This window comes from Peromyscus maniculatus, chromosome 7, assembly GCF_049852395.1.
Source record: "Peromyscus maniculatus bairdii isolate BWxNUB_F1_BW_parent chromosome 7, HU_Pman_BW_mat_3.1, whole genome shotgun sequence".
In the NCBI taxonomy this organism is placed as follows: domain Eukaryota; kingdom Metazoa; phylum Chordata; class Mammalia; order Rodentia; family Cricetidae; genus Peromyscus; species Peromyscus maniculatus.
In genome coordinates, this window is record NC_134858.1 from 17,934,355 (window position 1) to 17,961,686 (window position 27,332).

The window sequence follows — 27,332 nt, forward strand, 5'->3', positions numbered from 1 at the left end:
GGAAGCTGCCGAGTGTCTGCGGCCCTGCGTTGTGTGGGGTCAGCCATTTGGGGGCGGTGCGGGGTCAAGAAGAGGTGAATGCCCAGGGGGTTGGTCGGTGACCTTTATTGCGCGATTCTGAGGCGGGCTCTAACCCGACTTGAGAGATTTACTGTGGGAACGTAGGGCTCGGCCCTTCCTCTCCTCCGGGCGCCGCTGGCCAGCGGTGCCCTCTGCTCCAGCCTCCTTCAGCCCCTGAAGGAGCCTCACGGGCTCCCCCACACCGGTAAGTGGGCCCAGAGGGTCGGAGGGCTCCCTGGAGGCGTCCGATGGGACGTGACTGCGAGTCTAGGACCTGCGCGACCTACTGCGCTTCTTGCTGCGGGCTTCGATTAACTTCTGGGAACGGAGCTTGAAGGCAGTGCGGGTCACCACGTCACGGTCGTCGTCCTCACTCTCCTCTTCGTCTGCACAGAGGCAGGACGGGCGGGGAGCGTAAGAGAGCGCTTCGGGTCCCCTTCCCAGACTTGACCACACCATGCACCTCCTCCTTGGCCTTGACCTAGGGCCACCTCGTGCCCTCCCGTCCATCCCCCTTTGGCGCGCACTGACCGAAGAACTTGTCCTTGGGGGTGGAGACGGGCAGGACAATGCGGGTGTTGTAGAGGGGCAGTCTTCCTTCCAACGTGCTCAGGAACTACAAGAGGCCGGAGAGAGGTGTGCGGACTGCAGTGAAGCGCTCTTCCTCCTTCTCCCGCTCACCGCAAGACAGTGCCCCAGTTCTAGGAGACCACTGTCCACTCTGCTGCATACGCTTTCCCAGCAGGCTTACACTGTCACGCAAGCCTGCTGCCCACAGGCCTCTCCAGAATCACCCCAGGCTCTCCAGGCCTGCCATCTGGGTCCCCCCGGTCCCCCCCCCTCTCTGATATGAAGCTCACCCCGCAGTCCCCACTTGTCGTTCAGCCTGCCCTCTGGTGTCCCTCCCTCCCCCAGCCTGGATCCCTGCCGGCAGACGTGGGCGCACCTCGCGTTCTGCGATGTGGCGCAGCATCTCTGGCACGTCGTGGGTCTCTAGCTGCCCCTGCAGTTTCAGCAGCTTTTCCTCGAAAACGACCAGCAGATTGGACACGTAGTCCTCTGCATCCGGGTCTAACTTCTTTCCTGCCAAAAGGCTATCATCCTGCAGTGGGGACCGGCCAAGTGAGGAGAGATGCGGGGTCCCTGGGAAGGGACAGGCTTCACCCACGACTGGGGCTTTTCCCAGGGAGGGGAGAGCTTTGAGACAGAGTCCACCCACAGGCGGGTCCTCTAAAATTAAAGCCTTGCCTTGAAGGCGGAGCCTTTGGACTTGAGCTATACAAAGGACACGAACTAGGCCATTGAGAGGGTGGCTTTCTAAAGAAATTGCGCTCTTGCAGACAGGGTGGGACTTTCTTCGCCAGGGGCTGCACCACCCCTGGAGGGCTGCTCAAGTTTTGGGTTGTTGGGGACGGTTGGTTTTGCTCATGGAGTCAGTTTGAGGCTGAGCGAAAGAGGACTTCCCAAGGAATGAGGGACTCGGACAGTGCTGCGTGGCGTGGAACTTTCTTCCTTAAACGGGGCCTCGCGTTCTGGGAAGGAGACAGGGCTGGGATCCTATGACTCGTGTGGCACCTTTACTCCAACGCTCCGAAGCTCCGGGAGGGCGAGGGCAGGGCTCACCAGGACGGGGTGGGGCTTTCTGCGGTGGAACCTCCTAGGGATGGTGGCCATTAGGGGCGGGGCATCACTAGGGGGAGATCTGTACCAGGGCGGGGCCTACCATTGTCACGTGGCTCAGTTTGTTGGTCAGATGCTCCAAGCAGTCCTTGGCCAACTCGAGGGTTCGCAAGGTGCGATCCAGTTGCTCCTGGGTGTTGTTGCGCCGCTGCTCCTCCGTCTTGAGTGTCTCCTGCATCTGGTCGCGATGCTTCTGCTGGCTGCCGGGAGCCGGGAGGGTCAGTAGCTACAGGCGGCTGACTCCAGCGTCCCCCGGGGCCTCCCTCAGCCACTGAGGCCTCACCTAACCAGTGTGGCGTCCCCTGAGTACTTGAGGTTCTCCAGCTCGCTCTGGAGCCGCTCCTTCTCCTCCTTCAACTTCACCAACGTCTGCTCGTTGTCCCTCTTGAGATTCTCCAACTGCGTGAAGGTCTCGTCCTGTGCCAGGAACCTGCGCACCACCGCCTGCGGGCCACCCATCCCTGGTCAGAGCCTGGGTCAAGGGAGACTCAGGGCAGTCTGACTCTGCCGGTGTCACACGGCCGTGTGTGAGGATCGTGCGGGTCAGTCTCCTGGCCGTTTCAAGGCTGTCCTTTTCCCCACGTCCTTTCCTGCCTACATTTGAGTCAGCTAAAATCGGCATGCGGGAGGCAGCAGAGTGGTGAAGACAACCGCTTTCAAAACCACTGTGCCAGCAAGTTCTGACCGGGTATCTGGCCCCAAAGCACAAAGACCCTGTGCTTCTGGGGTGCGACCAGCCCTCCTGGCTGCTGGTGTGCGCATGTGCTGCAGCACTCATGTGGATGTCAGACTGGGAAGAGTCTGCTGTCACTGTCCACTCCACGGGGCCCAAGTTGTCAGGCTTGGGAGCGATCATCTTTACACAGGGAGCCACCTCACCAGCCTGGGATCCACTTCTGCGGGGGAGGGGGGGGGCTCGAACTGGTGAATGGGTCTGCAGCGGACCTCACAGGTCAGAGCCAGGATAGCCTGGGGATTAACCCCTTCTGAGGAGTGGCGGGGTGCAGAGAACCCAAACTGGAGAAACTGACGTGTGTGTGTGTGTGTGTCTCGCAGCCGCGGTCAGTGTTCTAAAGCAGGATCAGGCACCGGGAGGGAGACACACAGGGTCTTGGAAGACAGCATGGCTCCTAACAAAGGACACACAGAGCAGGGCCCCGATTCCACGGTTGGGGCGATAGTGGGCGGTCTACCGAATCCTAGATCACTCCACACAGTGATGATCTGAGAAACAGAACCTGGCAGATAAAACTCCCAGAACTGACATACCAAAGAAGTCAGCAGAAGGGAAGGAAGTGAGGGCTGGTGGTGTGGACAGCTGTGCCGGAGGTGGAGCGGGCAGGAGAGGACGCCTGTAAGGGAAGAGGAACCTTCTCTGGCTCCTGTGCTGGCCCGAGCCACTCACGTGTGATTCAGCCACTCCGGTGGCATCCTTGATCTTGCCAAACATCACTTCCATCTGGTACATGCCCCAGCGCTGCTTCAGCTCCTCCTCCTTGTGGCGCTGGTAGTCCTGGATTGTGTCTTCCGACTGCAGCAGTATGTGTTCTCGCTGCGTCTGCTTGAGGGTGGGGGACAGTCAAGGCCACCATCAAAGTCAGCTCCGGATAAGGGCTTAGGGCAGAGGTCAGGAGACGATCCGGTTTAGCTTGAATTGTGGGGGGCAGGACAAAGTCTTGGGACTAGGTACGGTTGTCCCCGTAGAAGTCAAAGAGGTGGTCTCTGTACCAGGGCAAGGAGGCGGGGCCATAGAAGGAGGGACCTCCAGGAAGGGGAGGGCTGGAGCCCAAGTCAGATTTCGAACACAGGGGTCTAAATTGAATGGGGAAGGATGAATCAGACAACCAGGATAAGACTGCAGGCCATGACCCCTCCCAGGAAAGGAGGGTGAGAGGTGAGATGGTGCGAGGAACCGACTGCATCAGGAGGGGGCGGGGCTTGGACGAATGTGAGGCGCAGGGAAGGCTCTAGGTCAGGATGTGGGTGCCGAGCCGAGGAGGCTTGAGACCCGTCGGGTTTGAGCTGGCGAAGCCCTGCACCTTCGGGTGTGCACACCTTGCGCTCCATGCGCTCAGTCTGAAGCTTCTTCTCTTCCACCCGCTTCTTGCAGTCGGTTATGTAGTGTTCGCGCTTCTTGCGGTCTCGGATCGCAGTCTCCTCCAGATACTGCAGCTGGTTCTAGAGGGAGGGCAGGGCCATCAGGCATCGATCCAGGATAGAAGTGGAGCAGCGGACCCCGGGAGACACAGCAGCAGTACCGACGCTGGGAAAGACTTAAAGACCACTCAGTTCTGACTAGAATTCCCTGAGCCTTTGGTGTTCCGGGGCTGCTTTCTTTGAATTGAAACACGCCCTCCTAGAGGAAGAGGGAGGCTCAAGACTCAGGAAGTGCATGAAACTTACAAGGCTCAAGAAAGAGATTCACAAGTCCTCTCCCCAGGTTACACTGGCTGGGTGAGGAGACTTATGAGTGGAACTCTGGAGACGGACACAGCTTTCACATCAGTAATCCCTCACCCATGCTCTGTAAGGAAGCCCAATAAACTCATTTTTCTCCAAGTTGGACTTTGGTGGATGTTCTGTCGTTGTTTAACTGTGTAGCCCTGGCTGTCCTGGAACTCTCTATGTAGCCCAGGCTGGCCTTGAACTCACAGAGATCTGCCTGCCTCTGCCTCCGAGCACTGGTATTTAAGGCGTGCATCAATGCACCTGGCTGGTTAGTACCGCCTCCCCAGGAAGAGTCCTATCGCAGTGGCGGCCCTGTAGGACCCCACCCCGCCCCTACTCCACCCTGGGCAGGCAGACTGGCACCTTGGCGAGGTCCCGAGCGTTCAGGGCCTCCTGATTCACCACCTTCAGCTCTACCACCTCATTCTTGGTCTTCACCACCTCGGCCTCCATGGAGTCCAGCCGGTTCTCCAGGTTGAGACTCTCCTCCTGGCACATGGAGAGAGGGAAAGCGCGTGACTGCTGCCCCTGGCCAGCGCCCTCCTCACCTACCTCTGTCTCCCAAGCATCCCTACCTGGAGGTAAGACTTGAGCTGCAGGTACACGTTGGTAATGTGCTCTGCTTCCTCTGCCTTCATCCGGGCCTTCTCCAGCCGGTTCTCCAGATTGCGCATGGTCTAGGGGGAGAGCAGGCTGGGCCGGGGTCCCTCCCGCAGGGCGCGCATGCGCCCCCCCCAGAACCCTCCCCCCGCAGCCCCCAGCAGGCCCCACCTTGGCCGCCTCTGTGTTGCTGTCCTGTGCCTCCGCCATCTCCAGCTGGCGCAGACTGTGCTGCAGCCTCAGCTCCTCCAGCTGCTTCTGCCTCAGTGTCACCTGGTGTCGCAAGGCGTTCAGCTGGTTCATCTTCTCCCTCAGCTGGTGCTCCAGGTGCTCCAGGGCCTGCTGGGGGGGGGGGCAGAGAGCAGAACTCAGCTTGCCCACACCAAACCCTTGAGTCCTGGTTCTCTCTGGTCTCCTAGCTGGCTTCCAAGACCCTTGACAGCCATTTTTTTCTGTCCGTGTGTGTGTGTGTGTGTGTGTGTGTGTGTGTGTGTGTGTGTGTGCGCGCATGTGCACATAGGCGGAGTTGGGCCTCGCACAGCTGGACAGTGGCTATACCTGTGAGCTACAGTCCCAGGTCTCTTTTACATTTATTTTATTTTTGTTTTATCGAGACAGGGTTTCTCTGTGTAGCTTTGGAGCCTGTCCTGGAACTTGCTCTGTAGACCAGGCTGGCCTCGAACTCACAGAGACCCACCTGCCTCTGCCTCCCGAGTGCTGGGGTTAAAGGTGTGTGCCATCGCCGGCTTCCTTTTTTTTTTTTTTCTCCAGATCTTTTTTTTTTTTTTTAAGATTTATTTATTTATTTATTTATTTATTTATTTATTTATTTATTTATTTATTTATTTATTATGTACACAGAAGAGGAAGCCAGATCTCATTGCAGATGGTTGTGAACCACCATGTGGGTGCTGGGAATTGAACTCAGGACCTCTGGAAGAGCAGTCGGTGCTCTTAACCTCTGAGCCATCTCTCCAGCCCCCCCCCCTTTTTTTTAAAGACATGGTTTTATGTAGTCTGAGATGGCTTCAAATTCTGTATCCAGCCAGAGATGAATCTGGACTTCTGATCTTTCTGCCTCCACCTCCCGAATGTTGGGATCATATTGGTGTACCATTGCACCCCATTTAATGAGGCCCTGGGGATTATTAACTGGGGCTTTGGCTTCATGTATGCTAGGGAAGCAGTCTGCCTACACCTCCAGCTCCTCCGTGTGTGTGTGTGTGTGTGTGTGTGTGTGTGTGTGTGTGTATGTGTGTGTGTGTGTGCGCGCGCACGCACGCTCCTGTGCACAGAGGCCAGAGATCAATGTCCGGTATCCTTTTCTACTGTTTTCCAACTTTCTGACTGAGACTGGTCTCTCACTGAACTTAAAGCTAGCTGCTCATAGACTTTGAAGCTCTGAGGGGCGTCTTCTCTTCAGTTCCCTAGTCACTGCTGGGATAACAAGGTGCACGCAACCACACATGGCTCCTATCGTTTTTTATTTCCTTTTCTGTATGTGTGGGTGCACATGTCCAGATTAGAGGACCACTTGTTGGCGGTAACTGACTCTTCCCTTGTGCCATTTGGGCTCAGCGATCAAACTCAGTCACCAGGCTCGGCAATAAGCACTTTCGCATGGTGGGCCATCTTGCCAGACCACGCTCCGACTTTTAGATGGGTTCTGGGAATAGAACTTACGCCAACACAGCAAGCTTACCACCGACCGAGCCGCCTTCCCAGGTTCCTAGTTCATCTCCCATCACAGTTTCACATTGTAAAATTTATTCCATTTTTAAGTGTAATGGTGTGTTGTCTGCATGTATTTCTGTGCATCATTTGTGTCTGATGCCCTAGGATGCCTGAAGAGGGCATCGGATCCCTTGCAGCTGGAGTTACAGACAGTTGTGAGCAGCCATGTGGTGGTGGGAACTGCACCCGGGTGCTCTGTGCTCTAAACACTGAGCCATTGCTTCAGCTCCAGTGCCTAGAGTTTTAAAGATTTAAGGATCTCTTTTCTTCCCCCACCCAACTGTAAAGCTGAGCACACACGGCACTGGGACTGGCATGTAGTCAGGTGGGTGACCCCACAGAGCCTCACATGGGAAGAGGATGAGGAAGGGGATCACTAAAGACAAGAGCCCTGTGGCCTCAGACAGGGGCAAGACCCAAAATGGCACAGGAGAAGAGCTGCTCCATGAAAGACAGGTTCCTGGCATCACCAATAATCAAGCTGCCAAACACCATTCCAATGCCAGACTCTGCTCTGGCCACACCAACTGTGGTGGCCTCAAAACCAATAAACTTAGCTGCGGTGTCAGCGTCCAGGGAGACAACACTAGGACGTCTGTCTGGGCACGTGGAAAGGGGAGCAGATGCAGGAAGGCTGTCCAGTGGGAAGGGAGGCTGTCCATTGGGAAGGGAGGCTGTCCAGTGGGAAGGGAGGCTGTCCATTGGGAAGGGAGGCTGTCCAGTGGGAAGGGAGGCTGTCCAGTGGGAGGGGAGGCTGTCCATTGGGAAGGGAGGCTGTCCAGTGGGAAGGCTGTCCAGTGGGAAGGGAGGCTGTCCATTGGGAAGGCTGTCCAGTGGGAAGGCTGTCCAGTGGGAAGGCTGTCCAGTGGGAAGGGAGGCTGTGCAGTGGGAAGGGAGGCTGTGCAGTGGGAAGGAAGGCTGTGCAGTGGGAAGGGAGGCTGTCCAGTGGGGAGGGAGGCTGTGCAGTTGGAAGGGAGGCTGTGCAGTGGGAAGGGAGGCTGTCCAGTGGGAAGGGAGGCTGTGCAGTGGGAAGAGAGACTGTCCAGTGGGAAGGGAGGCTGTCCAGTGGGAAGGGAGGCTGTCCAGTGGGAAGGGAGGCTGTCCAGTGGGAAGGGAGGCTGTCCAGTGGGAAGGGAGGCTGTCCAGTGGAAGGGAGGCTGTCCAGTGTGAAGGGAGGCTGTCCAGTGTGAAGGGAGGCTGTGCAGTGGGAAGGCTGTGCAGTGGGAAGGGAGGCTGTGCAGTGGGAAGGGAGGCTGTCCAGTGGGAGGGGAGGCTGTCCAGTGGGAAGGGAGGCTGTGCAGTGGGAAGGGAGGCTGTGCAGTGGGAAGGGAGGCTGTCCAGTGGGAAGGGAGGCTGTCCAGAGGGAAGGGAGGCTGACCAATGGGAAGGGAGGCTGTCCAGTGGGAAGGGAGGCTGTCCAGTGGAAAGGAGGCTGTCCAGTGGGAAAGGAGGATGTGCAGTTGGAAGGGAGGCTGTGCAGTGGGAAGGGAGGCTGTCCAGTGTGAAGGGAGGCTGTGCAGTGGGAAGGGAGGCTGTGCAGTGGGAAGGGAGGCTGTGCAGTGGGAAGAGGGGCTGTGCAGTGGGAAGGGAGGCTGTGCAGTTGGAGGGGAGGCTGTGCAGTGGGAAGGGAGGCTGTGCAGTGGGCGGCTGTGCAGTGTGAAGGGAGGCTGTCCAGTGGAAGGGAGGCTGTGCAGTGGGAAGGGAGGCTGTCCAGTGGGAAGGGAGGCTGTCCAGTGGGAAGGGAGGCTGTGCAGTGGGCGGCTGTGCAGTGTGAAGGGAGGCTGTCCAGTGGAAGGGAGGCTGTGCAGTGGGAAGGGAGGCTGTGCAGTGGGAAGGGAGGCTGTGCAGTTGGAGGGGAGGCTGTCCAGTGGGAAGGGAGGCTGTCCAGTGGGAAGAGGGGCTGTGCAGTGGGAAGGGAGGCTGTCCAGTGGGAAGGGAGGCTGTCCAGTGGAAGGGAGGCTGTCCAGTGGGAAGGGAGGCTGTGCAGTGGGAAGGGAGGCTGTCCAGTGTGAAGGGAGGCTGTCCAGTGTGAAGGGAGGCTGTGCAGTGGGCGGCTGTGCAGTGTGAAGGGAGGCTGTCCAGTGGAAGGGAGGCTGTCCAGTGTGAAGGGAGGCTGTCCAGTGTGAAGGGAGGCTGTGCAGTGGGAAGGCTGTGCAGTGGGAAGGGAGGCTGTGCAGTGGGAAGGGAGGCTGTCCAGTGGAAGGGAGGCTGTCCAGTGTGAAGGGAGGCTGTCCAGTGTGAAGGGAGGCTGTGCAGTGGGAAGGCTGTGCAGTGGGAAGGGAGGCTGTGCAGTGGGAAGGGAGGCTGTCCAGTGGGAGGGGAGGCTGTCCAGTGGGAAGGGAGGCTGTGCAGTGGGAAGGGAGGCTGTGCAGTGGGAAGGGAGGCTGTCCAGTGGGAAGGGAGGCTGTCCAGAGGGAAGGGAGGCTGACCAATGGGAAGGGAGGCTGTCCAGTGGGAAGGGAGGCTGTCCAGTGTGAAGGGAGGCTGTCCAGTGGGAAGGGAGGCTGACCAATGGGAAGGGAGGCTGTCCAGTGGGAAGGGAGGCTGTCCAGTGTGAAGGGAGGCTGTCCAGTGGGAAGGGAGGCTGTGCAGTGGGAAGGGAGGCTGTCCAGAGGGAAGGGAGGCTGACCAATGGGAAGGGAGGCTGTCCAGTGGGAAGGGAGGCTGTCCAGTGGGAAGGGAGGCTGACCAGTGGGAAGGGAGGCTGTGCAGTGGGAAGGGAGGCTGACCAATGGGAAGGGAGGCTGACCAATGGGAAGGGAGGCTGTCCAGTGGGAGGCTGTGCAGTGGGAAGGGAGGCTGTCCAGTGGGGAGGGAGGCTGTCCAGTGGGAAGGGAGGCTGTGCAGTGGGAAGGGAGGCTGTCCAGTGGGAGGCTGTGCAGTGGGAAGGGAGGCTGTCCAGTGGGGAGGGAGGCTGTCCAGTGGGGAGGGAGGCTGTGCAGTGGGAAGGGAGGCTGTGCAGTGGGAAGGGAGGCTGTGCAGTGGGAAGGGAGGCTGTCCAGTGGAAGGGAGGCTGTCCAGTGGGAAGGGAGGCTGTGCAGTGGGAAGGGAGGCTGTCCAGTGGGAAGGGAGGCTGTCCAGTGGGAAGGGAGGCTGTGCAGTGGGAAGGGAGGCTGTCCAGTGGGAAGGCTGTCCAGTGGGGAGGGAGGCTGTGCAGTGGGAAAGGAGGCTGTCCAGTGGGAAGGAGGCTGTCCAGTGGGAAGGGAGGCTGTGCAGTGGGAAGGGAGGCTGTGCAGTGGGAAGGGAGGCTGTGCAGTGGGAAGGGAGGCTGTCCAGTGTGAAGGGAGGCTGTGCAGTGGGAGGGGAGGCTGTCCAGTGGGAGGGGAGGCTGTCCAGTGGGAAGGGAGGCTGTCCAGTGGGAAGGCTGTGCAGTGGGAAGGGAGGCTGTCCAGTGGGAAGAGGGGCTGTCCAGTGGGAAGGGAGGCTGTCCAGTGGGGGCCTCTGGTCTTCTCAGGAGGGAGGCAGACACAAGCCCAATCAGACCCCTGATATAAGGGCTGATCAGAACGGGAGAAACAAGCAGTGCCTTGGTAGTTCACATCTTTTTCAGTCTCCCAGTTTTAGCCCTTGGTCTCAGCACTCAGCTTCTCTATCCCTTTTTCTTTCTGTCTTTTTTCCCCACCCTGAGACAGGGTTTCTCTGTGTAACAGTCCTGATTGTTCTGGAACTCCCTATGTAGACCAGGCTGGCCTGGAACTCAGAGATCCACCTGCCTCTGCCTCCAGAGTGCTGGGACTAAAGATGTGTGCCTACAGTGCCCAGCTTCCTCTTTCTTTTTTAAAGATATATTTCATATTTAATTATGTGTATGAATGTGGATATATGCAAATGTGTGCAGTGCCCTCAGAGGCCAAAGACATGAGATTAGGTGCCAGAGTCACAGCCAGTTGTGAGCAGCCTCAAGTGGGTCCTTGAAACCCAGCTCTGCTCCTCGGCAAGAGCAGTATGTTCTATTAACTGCTGAGCCACCTCTCCAGAAACCTACTGCCACAACCCGGGGTTTCAGGTCTCACTCTGCAGCCCAGGCTGGTCTTGAACTCTTGCTCCTCTTTCCTCAGCCTCTCTGAGCTCAGAATGGAGGCACGCACCCCTCAACACCTCAGTCTTCCTCCAGGACACACCTTCTTGGAAGGGCTCGCTTTGCCTAATCACCGAATGCCACCAACAGTAACCCTGGGTCAAACACAAGGTCAGTGTGTCATACAGATTTCACTGATAGACCAGCAAGATGGCTCAGTGGTAAAAGCACTGAGTGCTATGCCTGGTGGTCTGAGTTCCCTCACTGAAACCCACATGGTAGGAGAGAACCGACTCCCAAAAGTTGCTTCTGGCCTCCATACCCGTGTTGAGGCCCCGAGACTGCACATACACAAAAAGAGGTGTTAATTTTTCCCATTGAGTGAATAAATGATCGGCAGCTGGTCTGGAGAAAGCCTGGAGAGGAAGCGCCTGGGACAGGAAGCTGGTGTGGAGGAAGTGAAGGGGGATAGGGTTGGGGGCTAACCTCACAAGTCCTGTTCTTCAGGTACGGCTTCTCTGACTTCCATTCCTGAATGATTGCCTGGACCACTTTAGAATCTCCCTGGCAAGGAGAGGAGCCCAGTCATTTCCTCAGGTCCCTTGTTTTCCCCCCAAGCCCTCCACTCACCCACCCTCACCTGAAGCATGTCTTTTAGCTGCATGCGGAGAGCCTTGGTCTCCTCTTGGAGCTGGTTGATGGTGTCTTGGTTCTTCTTCATGTTCCATTGGGAGCTCTCGTAAAAGGCCTTCCGGTCACCCTCTGGGGCAGACAGGGGTCACTGTCACTGGGTAGGTGAATGGCACTTCCCAGAGAAAAGACCTATTTGGTGGTGGTGGGGTTTGTTTTGTTTTTGTTTTTAGATAGGGTTCCTTGTAGCCCAGGCTGGCTACAAACTCATCATAAAGCCAAGGCTGGCCTTGAGTTCTTGCTTCTCTTCCCTCCGTCTCCCAAGTGCTGGGATTGCAGATGTGCGGTCCTATCCCACTCAGTCTGTGCAGAGCTGGGGCTAGAACATGCCAGGCAAGTTCCTCCCAGCTGGCTGCAGCCCCAGAACTCCTTTACTTAAGAAGAGGAAGAAGTGCACATGCTTGTGTGAGTATGTCCACACATGTGTGTGGGGAGGTGCATGCGCCTATGCACTTGGAGGCCAGAAAGGCATCGGGTGTCTCCACATCACCCTCGGCACATTCCTTTCTCTTTTTAAATGATTTTATTTTGGAGGCTAGGGAGAGATGGCTCAGCAGGTTAAGATCCAGTACTCTTCTCGCAGAGGACCCAGGTTCAGTTCCAGCACCCACGTGGTAGCTCATAACTGCCTGTACTCCAGTTCCAGAGGGTTCAAAATTCCTCTTCTGGCCTCCTCGGGCACCTGCACTTGTGTGTATAGACCCCCTCACACACAGACAAATACATATTCATTATTAAAAAAAATTCTTAAAAACATTTTAAGTGTGTGTGTGTGTGTGTGTGTGTGTGTGCGTGCATGTGCGCATTGTCTGCAGAGGCCAGAAGGTGGCATTGGGTCCCCTGGAGCTGGTGGAGTTAGAAGTGGTAGGGAGCTGCCGGAGTGGGTGCTGGGAACTGAACTTGGGTCCTCTGTAAGAACATTATGTAGACTTAACTGCTGAGGCAGCTCGCTAGTCCTCTACTCATTCCTTTCGGAGGCAGAGTCTCTGTGAATGTTGAGGCTGGAGTCTGGGAGGCTGAAGGCAGGGCGGCTCCATTTTTCACCCAACTGGGAGCTGAAGTTATGGGCATTTACAGGATCACCAGCTTTTTATGTGGCCCTAGAACTGAAACTCTGCTCTTGAGGATCCTGAAGCAAGCACGTTCAACTTCTCAGGCATCTCTCACCACCATCACCCGCTTTGGTCTTGTTTTTCTCAGAGAAAGTCTCTTATAGCCCAGGCTGCTTAGGAACTCACTATTTAGCCAAGGGTGGCCTTGAACTCCTGATCTTCCTGTCTCCAAGCTCCAAGTTTTTTTTTTTTTTTTTTTTTTTGGTTTTTCGAGACAGGGTTTCTCTGTGTAGTTTTGCGCCTTTCCTGGAACTCACTTGGTAGCCCAGGCTGGCCTCGAACTCACAGCGATCCGCCTGGCTCTGCCTCCCGAGTGCTGGGATTAAAGGCGTGCGCCACCACCGCCCGGCTAAGCCCCAAGTTTTGAGATGATAGGTGTGTCCCATCATTCCTGGCACTCAAGGACTTTTGCAAACCATTTTTTGTTTGATCTCTTTAAATAGGGTCTTAGTATGTAGCTCAGGCTAGACCGGATCCTTCTGCCTCGGCCTCCTGGTATGCCCCATCAAGCCCAGTCAACAGTATTATGGTGGCTGGTGGAGAGAGGACATTTAACTGGGTGCGGGGGATCAATTCTAATGCCCTAAGGTACAGTACAGTAGTAACAGTATCTCATGTGTTGCCAAATAGCTACACAAAGGATTACATGCCCTTTACAATAACAGCAGCAATTTCTGATGATGGAAATGCCAAATAACATAATCTAGTTATGATACAATGTACTAAGATAACACTCTGTATCCCATAAACATGTAGAAGTATTCCTTACCAGTCAAAACCATATGAACTAAAATAGGTATGGTGGTGCACTTAGGAGGCAAAGGCAGGCAGAGCTCTGTGAGTTAGAGGCTAGCCAGGGTAAGATCCTGTTTCAAAAAAACAAAACAAAGCTGGAAGGTGGTGGCACTCACCTTTAATCACAGCACTCGGGAGGCAGAGGCAGGCAGATCTCTCTGAGTTCGAGGCCAGCCTGGGCTACAGAACGAGTTCCAGGACAGCCAGAGCTGTTACACAGAGAAACCCTGTCTTGAAACAAACAACTCAACCAAACAAAAAATAAAACCGGAGGCTGGAGAGATGGCCCTGTGGTTAAAAGGACAGCTCCACCAGAGGTGTGATCCCCAGCTCCCACACGGCAGCCCCCAATAGTCTGTAACTTTAGTTCCAGGGGATCTGATGCCCTCTTCAGACCTCCAAAGGCACCAGGCACACACACGGTGCACAGACATAGTTAGGTAAAACACTCATATGCACAAAATTTTAAAAGTTAATTAAAAAAAAGCAAAACCCATATGGCTGTGGCTGTGGCTCATGCCTAGCCTGGCCTTCGTGAGGCACTGGGTCTGATCTCAAGCAGCACAAAAAAACGAATAAACAAACTGGTGTGCTGGCACACTGCTTTAATCTCAACTGCAGGAGACCTCGGCAGGCAGATTCTGACTTCAAGGCCAGCCAAGTCTACACTGCAAGTTCCAAGGCAGCTAAGGCCACACTGAGAGACCTTGTCTTGAACAAAACCAAACCAGCCAAACAAAAAAACCCAAAACTTTCTCTCCAGCACATAACTTTCTTTTATTACAGATGACAGTATCAATCCCTAGCACCCTATAAAACAGGTGGTGTGCTGGTGCGTTCCTTTATTCTCTTAGTGGTACATGGCTTTAATCCCAAGACAGAGGCAGGTAGATCTGTGAATTTGAGTTCAGTGTGGTCTACATATGGAGTTCCAGGCCAGCATATGTGATATGTGTGTGTATTCAAAGCCAGACAAGGTAGCATACACCTACAATTTGGGAGGCAGGAGGATTAGGAGTGCAAGGTCATCCTTGGGTATGCAGCAAGTCCAAACCCAGCAGAGGCAGGAGAATCAGAAAGTCAAGGTCCCAGGGAACAAACTCAGGTTGTCAGGCTTCGAAGCAAGCATCCTTATCTGTTGAGACATCTTGCTGAGCTACATTTCCTTGGTCTTTCTCTCTCTCTTTCTTTAGACAGGGTCTTATTCTGTAGCCCAGGTTAGCTTTTAACTCACTAGATACCCCATAATATCCTCAAAATTGTGACAGTCATCTAGCCTCAGCTTTCCAAGTGCTGCAGTTAGAGGTGCGTGCTACCACACCTGGCTACCACACCTGTCGTCCGTTACAATATTCTTAAACTAACAGCATATTAAGCTCAGCGAGGCTCAGCTGCCAGCTACAGTGCTTGTCTAGCCCATGTAGGGCCTAAGGCAGAGTCTCAGCCCAGGCTGGGTTTGGACTTGCTGCATACCCAAGGATGACCTTGCACTCCTAATCCCCCTGCCTCCTAAATTATAGGTGTATGCTACCTTGTCTAGCTTTGAATACACACACACATCACATATGCTGGCCTGGAACTCCATATGTAGACCAGACTGAACTCAAATTCACAGATCTCCTGCCTCTGTCTTGGGATTAAAGCCATGTACCACTACACCCAGCCTATAAAATTAACTCCTTTTGGGGGGGGATCTGGGGGGGTTGAGACAGGGTTTCTCTGTGTAGCCCTAGCTATCCTGGATTTCACTTTGTAGACCAGGCTGGCCTTGAACTCATAGAGATCTGTCTGTCTCTGCCTCCAGAACGCTGGGATTAAAGGCGTGGGACACCACAGCACAGTTTTAAGATTACATCTTAGCAATAAGAGTAACGGTATGCAAGGGTTTTCCAAATGCTGGCATCATCAATATTTGGTCTTGATAGTTATTTGCTGTGAGGCTGTATTAGGCCTTATAACATGTAAAGCCTCCTCCTGGCCTCTGCTTAAAAAACCAAGCAGTAGTCTCCCATACTCAGCAATATGACAGCCAAAAAAGTCTGCAGACTTTGCTCAGTGGTCTCTGGAAAGGGCAGGATTACCTCCCTCAATGGAAGCCGCTGGTTTTCACTTTCTACTTTGTAACAATGTGCACTATTTTGAGCATTTTATGGATTTCAAGTACTACATTGTGGGGTTACTATGCCCATTTTATAGATGGAAAAACTGAACACAATTAGATTATTCCTAGTTCTCCAAGAGCTAACAACTACTATGCAGAGCTAAGATTCACACTCAAGAAAAACAAACTCCCCTGGAGCTGGAGATACAACTCAGTCAAGTGCTTGAGTAGCGTGCATGAAGCCCTGGGTCCCAGCCTCAGTACCTCATAATCCAGGCATGGTGGCACAAATCTATAACTCAAGAGGTGGAGTTGGGTCCCCTTAGAGTTCAAGTCAGTCTGGGCCACATGAGACCAAGTCTCAAAAATAATAATTTAATAAATAAATAAAAATTGGGTTGGAGAAGCTGGGCATAGTGGCCCATACCTTAAATCCCAACCATCGAAGGCAGAGGCAGGCAGATCTCTAAGTTCAAGGCCAGCCTGGTCTACAGAGCAAGTTTCAGGCCAGCCAGGGATACATAGAGAAACCCGGTTTCAAAATAACCAAAAACCGATAAAATAAAATAAAATTTCACTGGAGAGACGGCTCAGTGTTTAAGGGCATTTGCTGGCCCTGCAGAGGGCCTAAGGTCAGTCTCCAGCTCCCACACTGGGAGCTGTAACACCTGGAAGTACAGCTCCAAGAGATCCACTGCTGTCTCCTGGTTTCTGAGAGTACTTCACTCGGTCCTCAGACACTCAAAACAAAATAATAAATAATTAAATAAGAAAAACGAACTCTAGAACCTGTGCTTTTCACCCACACATATGCACATCAGAAGAGGTAAAGTTACCATGAAATGACCATGTGAGGAGACAGGTAAGAAGCACGAACAAATTTGAGGGTTTGCACCTACAGGTTAGTCCCCTAGGTTGGCGCTGGTAAAACGCCTGTCACTTGGTGCCTACTCAGAAGGCTGCGTGGACACTCTGGACGCGTGATTATTCCTCTGTGGCATCTTACCTAACAGTTGGATTTTCCTTTGTAACTCAAGCACCTGAGCGTGCACAGAAGACTTCCCCGAATAGTAGGAGGTTCCCGCCTTGTTTCGCTGTGCAGGCCAGGCCTGTACCCGGCCCAAAGCCTTGCCTCTGTGGCCCTGAACCTTGCTGCCCTTGCCTTTGGAAGAGGGCGCAGAAACTTGCTCCTGGCTAGTCACCACAGTCGCGGCTGCCCAGCACAGGGGAGATGTCATGGTGATCGGGTTGAGGTCAGGAAGCCTCTAACGCGTAGGGGAGTAACTACAAGTTGGCCTCTTCGGTTCGGGTTCCTCAACACTGGTTCCCTGAGCTCTGGCAATGCACTTTTGCTAACTGCTTGGCTGGGGGCCTCTTAGCATCTCCCGGTTGCTAAGCAACGCCCTCCCCCCGCCCGCGTTCCCAAGGAAACCACTGGCGTTGCACTCCACGGCTCTCACTGGCCAGCGCGGTTCCGAGGGGCGGTCCCGCAGGGAGGCTCAGCAGAAGAGCGGCGCGATCTTTCGGCGAAGGGGCTGCGCACGTCAGCGGTCACGGGCGCACGTCTCCCCTCCCACACCCCCTTCTCCCTGCGCGTTCGCCGGCCCTGGCCAGAAACCCGCCACTCCCAAGATGGAGGCACATTGCGCCGCCATTAAGCGCTAGACTTCCGATCCGTTCTCTCTAAGGCCGGCTTCATGTTCCTACTCAAGATGGCCGCCCCAGCGGCCGCACCCGCGCTCTTGCCACTCCCAACATGGCGTCCCCGAGTTGCCGTTCTCCAAGCGTGGCGAGCAAAACGGAAGTGACGCATCCTAGAGCGTTCCGTTTTCTTTCTGCTGCAGGAACCGCGGCTGCTGAGCCAAGCTGGTGCTGGGGCTATTGACCTTTGTCTCGGCCTCGTGGAGGTGCTGAAGTAGCGATGGGAGGAAGGCACCCTAGTTTCTTAGCGGTTGCATTAGGGAGGGTGGCGTGGAGGGATTGTAATTCCTTTGGGCCCGTTGGCGGGAGTTGCCCGCTTCACCCGAATACAGAGACCTAAGGTTTTGAGTTCCCTTTGAGGCTTTCACTGGCTCGGGTTGGGGAGACCCCCTGGCCCTGCACCTCCAACTCCGCAGCCAATTGAGCCCTCATTTTCCGGAAGTAGTGGTGAGTCCAGTTTGGGCAAAGCTCTCTCAATGACCGGTGCTTCATTCTTTCTGCAGAGAGAGGACACATAGCACATCTTCCTACAGCCTGCTTCCTGTCGCAGAACACACTTCCGGTCTCGACCCGGACGGAATGCTGCTGCTGCTGCTGCTGCTGCTGCTACCCCTCTGCTGGGCCGTAGAGGTTAAGAGACCCCGGGGCGTTTCCCTCAGCAGTGAGTCCTTTTTGTGCATAGCCTGGTGGTCGGGAGGGGCATTTCCCGCCTTTTGCCTCAATTTCCCCGTAGCATTCTGGTGAATGGGTAGGACAGAGGTATGTTGATGTATTTGAGAAGATCCGGGCTGAACCTCCTGTTTTCTTCCCCAGACCATCACTTCTATGACGAATCTAAGCCTTTCACGTGTTTGGATGGCACAGCCACCATCCCGTTCGATCAGGTGAACGATGATTACTGTGACTGCAAGGATGGCTCCGATGAGCCTGGTGAGCAGCTTCTGCGTCTCCTTACTGCCCGTTAGATGAGCTTGCCGGGAGCAGATGCCCCATGAAGACCAGGGCCCCATCTTCCCACTGCTCGCTGCTCAGTGAGCAGGACGAGCGCAGAAATGAGATCCCTGTTACAGGCTTGGGTTGGCTCAGTGGTAGAATTTGTAGGTTTCAGCCCCTGGTTTCCATTCCCAAGTAAAAGAATTATGACCAAGTCGGCAACCAGAGAGGAACCAGGAATGGCTTCCAGGAGGAGGTGAGGTTTCTGGCCAGGAAGAGCCAGCATGAGCACCTCTCAGAGGTGGGAGGGGGAGTGAGGCGAAATGGCATTCTAGGGCCTGGTGAAGGCAGAGGAGGCGGGGGCGGGTTGCCAGGCCTTTTTGAAGGCCTTAGGTGAAGCTGGAGAAGACTGGAAGGTTCCGTCGCAGGCCCCTGAAAATGCCCTTTCTCCCCTTGGTTGTTCCTTGGTTTATTTGTGTTTTTCAGACACTTCCTGTAGCCCAGGCTGGCCTTGAACACACAGTGTAGCTGAGAGTGATCCTGCCCTGCTGATCCTGCTTTTACCTCCCACGTGCTGGGATTACAGGCATTTACCACCACACCGAATTCACGCCTCTTTTTCTGGTGCTTTCCGTGACCAGATGAGACAGGTCTGGCTCGGCGCACATTCAACAGGCGTTCTTTTTCTGCAGGCACAGCTGCTTGTCCCAATGGCAGCTTCCACTGCACCAACACTGGGTACAAGCCCCTGTACATCCTCTCTAGCCGGGTTAACGATGGGGTATGTGGTAAGTGGCAGTACTCTGGGGATTTGGGGGAGGAGGCGGGGCGGCGGGGGTGGGGTGGGGTGGGGGCAGTGGGGGGTGGGGGTGGGTAGGGGCTGCCCTCTTTGATCTTGGCCCTCACCTCTGCCTCAGATTGCTGTGACGGGACAGATGAGTACAACAGCGGCAGCGTCTGTGAGAACACCTGCAGGTGGGTGGGCAGCAGTGGGGTACCCTGGGTACCCTGCTACCTTGCCAAGCTCTACTTGGAGGTCAGGCCGCTTCCTTGTCTGTTTTTTTTTTTTTTCTCCTTTGCTTTTTAAGGTTAATTTTCATTTGCTGAGTATGGTGGTTCACACTTCCAGTCCTAGCACTTGGGAGGCAGGTTTATTTTTATGTTTTGTGTGTGTGAGTGTGTGTGTGTGTGTGTGTGTGTGTGTGTGAGAGAGAGAGAGAGAGAGAGAGAGAGAGAGAGAGAGAGAGAGAGAATATGCCACCCACATGCATGTCTACTGCCCAGGCCAGAAGAGAAGAAGAGAGTGTCTGGTCCCCTGGAGTTGGAGTTACAGGTTGAATTCAGGTCCTCCAGAAGAGCAGCAAGTCAAGTCTCTCCAGCCCCTCTTCTTTTTTAGAGCTAGGCTCTCCCTCGGTGTGCCCAGGCAGCCTTTAACCTCCTGAGTGCTAGGATTACAAGTCTACACCGCTGTGGCGCCTTTTGTCCTTTCGTGAATCCACTGGCCGTGCCCCTTGGGAACTCCACATTACCAGCATGCCCTCCAGCCATGTAGCAGTTGAGACTGTTTACCTGTTCAAAAAAACACAGGAGCGGGTGGGACAGGCCTGGAGTCACAGCACTTGGGAGGTGGCGGTAGGAGGTTCTAGATCGTCTTTGGCTCCACTGAGTCTGAAGCATGGGCTGCCAGAGACCCTGTTTCAAAAACAAAAAACTGGAGAAACTCAGAGCAGGAGAGAAATGACTTGGCTTGTGCTTGGTGGCCTGACACAATTGAACTTGAGCTCTAACTGGGTTAACGCTCGCGATACTTGGTTTTATTTTTTTCCACCCCCCCCCCACATGCTTGTTTTCTTTTCTTTTCTTTTTTTTTTTTTTAATCTCTCTTTTGAAGCAGAGTTTCTCTGTGTAGCTCTGGCTGTCTTAGAACTCATTCTGTAGACCAGGCTGTCTTCAAAGTCACAGAGATCTACCTGCCTCCGAACCCCAAGCTCTGGGATTAAAGGCGTGCGCCATCATGCCTGGCTTTTTGATCTGTTTTTGTGTGTTTGTGTGGTATGTGCGTAAGGTATGAGAACACGTGTGTGCAGATATGTGCATGAGGAAGCTAAGAGGACACGTGGGCTTCTTGCTCTTTCACACTGTTGTAAGCCTTTGAGACAGTGTCTCTCACTGGTGGCCAGCAAGTCCTGGCAATCCCCCTGTCTCCACCCAGGTGTGCGTGGCCACAATTAGCTTTTTTGGTAGGTGCTAGGGACTTGAACTCAGGCCCTCGTGCTTACATAACACTCGCATGCATGCATGCATGCATGCATGCATGCATGCACGCACGCACGCACGCACGCACTCACTCACACCTGAGCCATCTCCCAAGCCCCTGTTTAACTTTTTGAGACAGGGTCTTAAGCTTATCTTGGGTGACCTGGACTTTGGGAGATAATTCTTCTCCCTCTGTCTTCTAGTTGTTGGGATTACAACTGTGTCTGCCACATTGGGGTTTGTTTTAGTTTTTGAGACTCCGTAGTCCAGGCTAGCCTCAGGCTTGGCTAGCTGGGCAGTCATGACCTTGAGCTGCTGTGCCTCCTGCCTGTACAGCCTGGTGCTGAGTTTTGGGTGTCGTCACCACACCTGACAAACCCACAGCTCTTGGTTTGGGTTTTGGTGTTTTGTGAGGAGCCAGGGTCTTATCGTGGGGCCTTGGCTGGGTTGGTGCTCACTATAGACCAGGCTGCCTCAGCTTCCCAGAGTGCTGGGATTCAAGGTGTGTGTCACCACGACTGGCCTGAGCCTGGGTTCTTACTCTTCCTCCTCTGTCAGTTTGGGGGCTTGCTTCCAACCCCATTCCTCACACTTCCTAGTCTGTTCTGTAATCCCAAGGAGAGGCAGGCTGTGCACACTGTCCGTCTTCTCAAGGACAGAACGGAGGCCTCTGGTCAGAAGAACCTGGAGGGGCAGTTCGAAGAGGGTTCTGGGTCTTGCCTTTCTCAGCATTGTTCGTGGGGGGTGTGGCTGGAGCTTGCAGGTAACTCAGACCTTTCTGGAACAGCCAAACCTGCTGGGTCCTGAGTGTCTTTAGTGGTACTTGTGTGTGTCTACTCCAGAGAGAAGGGTCGTAAGGAAAAAGAGTCCCTGCAGCAGCTGGCTGAGGTCACCCGGGAGGGCTTCCGCCTCAAGAAGATGCTCATTGAGGAGTGGAAGACAGCCCGGGAAGAGAAGCAGGTGAGGGACCCAGAGAGATGCACTGTAGGACCTGGGCCTGGGGTCCTTGAGTGATGGTTGGGTAAACACGTGTGGGGTGGTGTGCACTTGACTCTGGGCTGTGATGAGCCTGTGTCTGTCCCCGTCCCGTCCCCCCCTCCCCGGGTTTCTCTGTGTAGTTTTGGTGCGTGTCCTGGATCTCGCACTGTAGCCCAGGCTGGCTTTGAACTCACAGAGATCCGCCTGGCTCTGCTTCCCCAGTGCTGGGATTAAAGGCGTGCGCCACCACCGCCCGGCACCTGTGTCTGTCTTTATGAGTGGTTGACCAAGCACTTCCCAAGTAAGAGGCTGTCAGCTTCCAAGGCAGGGTGTTAACTCCTTCAGACAGGAAGAACATCTCTCGGTACCCCCACCCCACTGTCTGTAACCGAGGCTGGTGGTTGGTGACGCTGGAGTTCTGTGGAAATCTCTGAGCTTAACGGCAGTGGAAACCACTACACTGACTGAGTGCGGTGGGTGCCTGAGGAGTCCCAGGCTATGTGTCTCCCTCCCTTGCCTACCCTTGGCTCATCCATGCTTCAGCAGCAGCACTGCGTGGGAGGTCCTCCCCAGGGCACTGAGGTGGGGCTGTCCAAGGGAGAGTCCAGGCCCCTCTCTCCCACCCCGGAGGAGTCCAGGTTCCTTCTCCCACCCCGGAGGAGTCCAGGTTCCTCTCTCCCACCCCCGAGGCTGGAGAATCTCTCCAAATTGAGGAGCTGGAAGGCCCTGCTTCATTCCGTGGGCAGTGATTGCCCTTTCAAATTCAGGGGATCTGGGGAAGCCAAGTGGTGAGGTCAGTTCGTGTAACCTCTGCCTTCCAGGGGAGGTGAGAAGGTCCTGGTGAGGGGCCTGAGGCTGGCAGAGAGGCGTCCTACCTTACACTTCATGGGAGCCCTGTCTGCCTCCAGACCAGAGCTTGCCTGGGGTGCTTTTTGTTGTCGCTGCCCCACCCCCACCCCTTCTAAATTGATTGATTGATTGATTGATTCATTTATTTATTTCTTTTGAGACAGGGTCTGTGTAGCCCTGGCCTGCCTGGAGTTTCCTATGTAGCCCAGGCTGACCTCAGACTCACAGAGCTCCACCTGTCTCTGCCGACTGAGTTCTGGGATTAAAAGCGTGCCCCACCATGCCCACACCTTCCTTATTTTTACTACTGTGCTGAAGCTGGAACCCAAGGCTTTGTGTGAGCCAGGCAGGCACCCTGTACTGAGCCACACTGCCAAGGCTGTCAGACCACCCCTGCTGAGCCACGCCCAGCCCTCACTGGGGGTTCTAGGCAGGGGCTCTACCACTGAGCCACGCCCAGCCCCTCACTGAGGGGTTCTAGGCAGGGGCTCTAACCACTGAGCCACACCTCAGCCCCTCACTGGGGGATTCTAGGCAGGGGCTCCACCCCTGCTTAGCCACACCCCAGCCCCTCACTGGGGGTTCTAGGCAGGGGCTCCACCCCTGCTGAGCCACGCCCAGCCCCTCACTGGGGGGTTCTAGGCAGGGGTTCACCCCATCTGTACTCCCTGTTGCTTCTCAGAACATGTATGGATGCCCAGGGTATACCTGGTGCTGTGCAGGCCCCTGCCTCGGGAATGCTAGATAGTTAGAAAGTTATATCCTTGCTGTTGGTAGAGACGTTCAAGGACCTCAGGACATCAAGAGCTTTCTTGCATGGTTACCCTCACCCATCCTGGGGACAGGAAATGAAGATGATTTCCTGGAGGAGGGGCTATCTTAATGGAAATCTGTAGGGTAATTCAAGTCAGCCATGGAACGTGAAAGCCGCGGGAAGAACTGGAAGCAGAGAGCCGGGGGAGGTCTGAATGTTACCCTTGAGTTTCAGGATAGGGTGGCAGTGGGTGACGGTGAGGTGCTCAGTGGGGAAAATACTGGACACCAAGCCTCGTGAGCGGAGTTTGAGCCCCAGGGGAGAACTGAGTCCTGAGATGTCATCTCCCTGCCACATGTATCCCTCCTCCGTTTAAATGATGGACATGTGACAGGTGGGACTGGGGAAGGGCCTGACGTCACACACAGTGTCATGGGCTGTATGAAGCTTCTGGGCTCCAAAGAGCCTCAGGGAACCAGAATAAAGTGGGGGTACCCTGGGGTGCGGGGGTGTGTCCTGTGTTGCGGGGGTGTGCCCTGGGGTGCGGGGGTGTGTCCTGTGTTGCGGGTGTTTTGGAGAGGTCTTGGGGAACAGAGGCACACGACAAAGAGAGGACCAGGCTGAAACAGAGCTGGTGTCTCTCCCTCCAGAGTAAGCTGCTTGAGCTTCAGGCTGGAAAGAAGTCTCTGGAAGACCAGGTAGAGATGCTGCGGACAGTGAAGGAAGAAGCAGAGAAGCCGGAGAAGGAGGCCAAAGACCAGCACCGGAAGCTGTGGGAAGGTATGCTGTGGGTGGCGCTTCAGCTCTGACCAGGGAGGAACCCAGGCCGGGAGCTCCAATTCCTGAGGAGTTCTGTTGTGGGTTCTCTGCCCCTGGTGCAGGGCCTTACACATGCTGGCCAAGTGCTCTACCGCTCAGCTACACCCCATCCCATCTTTGTTTTTGAGGCAGGGTCTCATGTGGCCCAGGCTGCCTTAATTTCCTGTGTAGACGAGGAAGACCTAGAACTCCTAATTCTCCTGTCTCTGTATGCTGGATGCTCGGATAACAGGCATGTACTACTATGCCTGGGTTATTTATGTTTTGTTTTTGTTTGTTGGTATGTTTTGAGACGTGGTCTGGAACTCAGAGGTCTACCTGCCTCTGCCCCTCAAGTGCTAGAATTTTATTTAGATGTGTGCCCCACCATGTTCTGGACTCTTTTTTTTTAATTAATCACGATTGCTCATTTCTTTGTGTGCCTAGTTAACTTTGCCTTGGCCATCAAGTGTGGAAACTATAGGAATGATTTGTAGCCTTGGATGCACGATCCTTTTCTACAGACGTGTGTTTTCATTTTGTCTGGTGCCTAGAACCGTCCCTCCAGGAATCTCAAGCCCAAGTCAAAGACCTTTGACCTCTCAGCATGTGCAGCTCACTTCCCCGGGCCTTCCACATGCTTGGCCAGCCCTTGCTCTCCGGTGTCACTCCAGCCCCTCGCCGGGGGTTCTAGGCCAGGCTCTGCCCCTGTGCTGAGCCTTCAGCCTACACAGGGTGTGAGTTTAGATACGTGCGTCTCCTGACCTCACCTGTCTCTGAGGAGACGCCATCCTGTCGGTCAGCCGCCCCCACCTTGACCTTTGACCGGTTCTGCTTGTCCCATTGGTCACAACGCCTGTCATCCCAGCTCTTGGGAGGTTAAGGCAGGAGGATTACAAATACCAGACAAACTTGGCCTACAGAGTGAGACCCTGTCTCTAATAAATGAAATAAAACATAAAGAAGGGGGCTGGAGAGATGGCTCAGAGGTTAAGAGCACTGACCACTCTTCCAGAGGTCCTGAGTTCAACTCCCAGCACCACATGGTGGCTCACAGCCATCTGTAATGAGATCTGGCGCCCTCTTCTCTCTGATGCTCTCTTCGGTCATGCAGGAATACATGCAAATTACATCAAGTACATGAATAAATTAAAAAAAAAAAAAAAGAAGAAGGAGCCAGGCCTTGGGGGACTATTGTTCCAGACCTTAGGAGATGGATCAAGAATTCAAGGCCAGCCAAGTGGTATATGCCTTTAATCCCAGCACTCTGGTGAGATTAATCCCAGCTCAGAGGCAGCTGGATCTCTGAGTTCGAGGCCAACCTGGTCTACAGCCAGAGCTACCTAGTGAGACCCTGTCTCAAAAAAACCAAAAAATAAATAAACAAAAACAAGGCCAGCCTTGGTTTCATAGTGAGTTGGCAGCCTGGGGTACAGTAGACTCCTAGTCAGGAAAGAAAGGGCCAGAAACTGGTGAAGAGTGATGGGAAGGGAGGGTGGGGGCAGGGTCCTGCTGCCACAGCTCGCTGGGGCCTTGCAGGGCCTGGACGGCTCTGAGCAGAGAGCAGTGGTGCTGGTCACTGAGGGGAGACACTGCTGGTCTGCCGGCTGCATAGAGCTCTTGGCGGCGTCTGTTCCCGCAGGGCTCTGGTCACACCTGCATAGAGCTCTTGGCGGCGTCTGTCCCCGCAGGGCTCTGGTCACACCTGCATGGCGTCTGTCCCCGCAGGGGCTCTGGTCACACCTGCAGGTTCTGTTGTCCCATCTTTCACAGCCCAGGCCCCCCACTCACCTTTTTCCCAACTCCCCGACTCTGAGGCTTCACCTGTTCCTCAGGGATGGGAACGTGTGTGCCTTCAGGGTCCTCCTCTTCCGTCATGTGGGGCTCAGGGACCGAACTCGGCTTGTCAGGCTTGGCGGCAAGCCTGCTGAACCATCTCGGTGGTCCCTGCACTTACTTATCTTGTTCCCGAATCCGTCCTCCCTCCCAGAGGACATGGACCTTCGTTAAATCCGGCGCTCAGTGTGAGACTGCTCTCACGGTGGGACGCCATGTGCGGTGAGGGCAGGTTTGGGGGTGTTTGGATCTGACCACTTGTGGCACAGCATGACAGGATGCCCCCCTCTCCTCCGCAGAGCAGCAAGCTGCTGCCAAGGCCCGGCGGGAACAGGAGCTGGCGGCCAGTGCCTTCCAGGAACTCGATGACGACAAGGATGGGATGTAAGTGTGACTGCTCTGCCCACTGAGCCCCTCGTCCCCGTCTAGCTAACCTGGCCTTGAACTCGTCAAGGAGCCAGGCTGGTCTCAGACATACAGTCGTCCTGTGTGAGCCTTGAGCCGTGGGGGGTGGGGCAGGTGAGAGCCTCACTGCCACTGGGCATTGGGTGGTTTTGAGGTGCTGGCGTGTGGGGCAGAAGCGGGTGGAGGCTGGTGGGTCAGGAAGAGGGTTTGGGGAGGTAGGGTACGGGTGTGACTCCCCAGGTCTGCCTTGAGTCGAGTGGGAAGTGAGGGGGCCTGCCCGTCTCATCCCAGCCCCCACACTCACGTGTCGCGGTCCCAAGGCCTCACTCTTCCTTGTCTCTATCCCCTCAGGGTTTCGGTGGCTGAGCTACAGACTCACCCAGAGCTAGACACAGATGGAGATGCAGTGCTCTCCGAGGAGGAGGCCCAGGTACCCACCCCAGCCTAGCCTTGGCCTAGAGTGAGTTCAGGGTGAGAGGGGTCCCCGCCGGCCTGAGGTGAGGCCGTTCCCTGTCCGCGTGAGACCGTAAGTTGCTGGCCGCCTGGTAGGACCCTGGACGAGTACCAGGGCGCATGGAGCCTGTTCCCCGTGCTTGTCCGCCCCTCACCTCTGCTCGCTGCCTCGGAAGGAGTCCCGTCCCTGCTGTCCCTAGGCCGCAGCTCTCTTCCTACCTGCCACCCTGGCTCTGCCCCTCTACCCTCTCTCCTGCAAACTGGGTCCTTCCCTGCCCCTTCTGGACCATTGCTTAGGGCATGGCGGCCTCTGGAAACATTGCATCTGTGCCTGGTCCTGATGTCCCCTTACTTCCCAGCCCCCGGGCCTCCTTCAGGCCTCTGCTGTCCCTCCTGGTCATAGTGCCTGGCCCATCTGCTATGGCCTGGTCCCTAGTTGTGAGTGCCTGGGGCAGGGTGGGTGAGCTTCTGAAGGCCTAACCCTGACCCCACCCCAACGCACACAGGCCCTTCTCAGTGGGGACACACAGACTGACACTGCCTCCTTCTATGACCGCGTCTGGGCCGGCATCAGGGACAAGTACCGCTCTGAGGTCTGTGGGGAAAGGTGGGGAAGTGGTCCCTGCCCCCCAGCCCCTCACAGAAATACCTCCTGGGCTGGCACCTGGTTCGCCATGGAGGCCAAGATGCGTGAACCAGTGTTCCCCAGCCTTGAGATGAGGTCGCTCCCCAAGTCCTCAGCATTGGCCTCCACAATCCCGGGTCTGCCAGGTGCTGCCCACTGAGATGCCTGCCCCTTCTGCTCCGGATGTAACTGAGCCCAAAGAGGAGCAGCCACCAGTGTTGCCACCCACAGAGGAGGAGGAAGAGGAGGAGGAAGAGGAGGAGGAGGAGGAAGAGGAAGAAGAGGAGGTGCAGGGGGAGAAACCCAAGGTGTGTGTTGGGAGAATGGTGGGCAGATGGGTGGGAGGGACTGCCTGCTGACTGGGCCTGCCCTCTCCCCAGGAGGCGCCAGCCCCTCTCCAGCCGCCACAGCCTGCCAGCCCCACTGAGGATGAAAAGATGCCACCCTACGATGAGGAGACGCAGGCTGTCATCGATGGTGAGTGGGGACCTGCTGGGAAGGGTCCA

The 27,332-nt window shown here is 55.3% G+C and overlaps 2 protein-coding genes across 6 annotated transcripts in view; one reads left to right on the plus strand and one right to left on the minus strand.

Moving 5' to 3' along the window:
* Positions 1–89: 89 nt before the first annotated feature.
* On the minus strand, positions 90–17,015 carry Odad3 (outer dynein arm docking complex subunit 3). Of its 2 annotated transcripts, none has more exons than XM_006982351.4 (13): positions 16,245–17,015; positions 11,181–11,302; positions 11,027–11,104; positions 4,960–5,130; positions 4,764–4,865; positions 4,552–4,677; positions 3,796–3,918; positions 3,146–3,298; positions 2,024–2,184; positions 1,784–1,940; positions 1,007–1,162; positions 592–676; positions 90–446 (listed from the first exon to the last, which is right to left on the minus strand). In XM_006982351.4, exons 1-13 carry the CDS (start codon positions 16,474–16,476, stop codon positions 328–330), a joined length of 1,785 nt encoding a protein of 594 aa, XP_006982413.1. In that variant the 5' UTR covers positions 16,477–17,015; the 3' UTR covers positions 90–327. The 2 variants fall into 2 exon arrangements, with proteins under 2 accessions (XP_006982413.1, XP_006982412.1); XM_006982350.4 differs by having other exon boundaries at positions 3,146–3,301; positions 16,245–16,970.
* Prkcsh (PRKCSH beta subunit of glucosidase II) overlaps positions 114–27,332 on the plus strand; it is a 30,319-nt gene continuing 3,100 nt past the window's right edge. Inside the window, exons 1-13 of one of the 4 annotated variants that reach the window (XM_076575845.1) lie at positions 151–265; positions 17,083–17,145; positions 17,443–17,600; positions 17,753–17,869; positions 18,565–18,660; positions 18,790–18,847; positions 20,971–21,088; positions 23,360–23,489; positions 25,643–25,727; positions 26,100–26,178; positions 26,708–26,794; positions 26,973–27,134; positions 27,207–27,303. In XM_076575845.1, coding sequence (XP_076431960.1) covers positions 17,519–17,600; positions 17,753–17,869; positions 18,565–18,660; positions 18,790–18,847; positions 20,971–21,088; positions 23,360–23,489; positions 25,643–25,727; positions 26,100–26,178; positions 26,708–26,794; positions 26,973–27,134; positions 27,207–27,303 — 1,111 coding nt within the window. In that variant the 5' untranslated portion in view covers positions 151–265; positions 17,083–17,145; positions 17,443–17,518. Of the gene's footprint in view, positions 266–17,076; positions 17,146–17,442; positions 17,601–17,752; positions 17,870–18,564; positions 18,661–18,789; positions 18,848–20,970; positions 21,089–23,359; positions 23,490–25,642; positions 25,728–26,099; positions 26,179–26,707; positions 26,795–26,972; positions 27,135–27,206; positions 27,304–27,332 lie in introns of those variants that run through there. The other 3 variants (XM_076575846.1, XM_076575848.1, XM_076575847.1) reach the window with 3 other exon arrangements.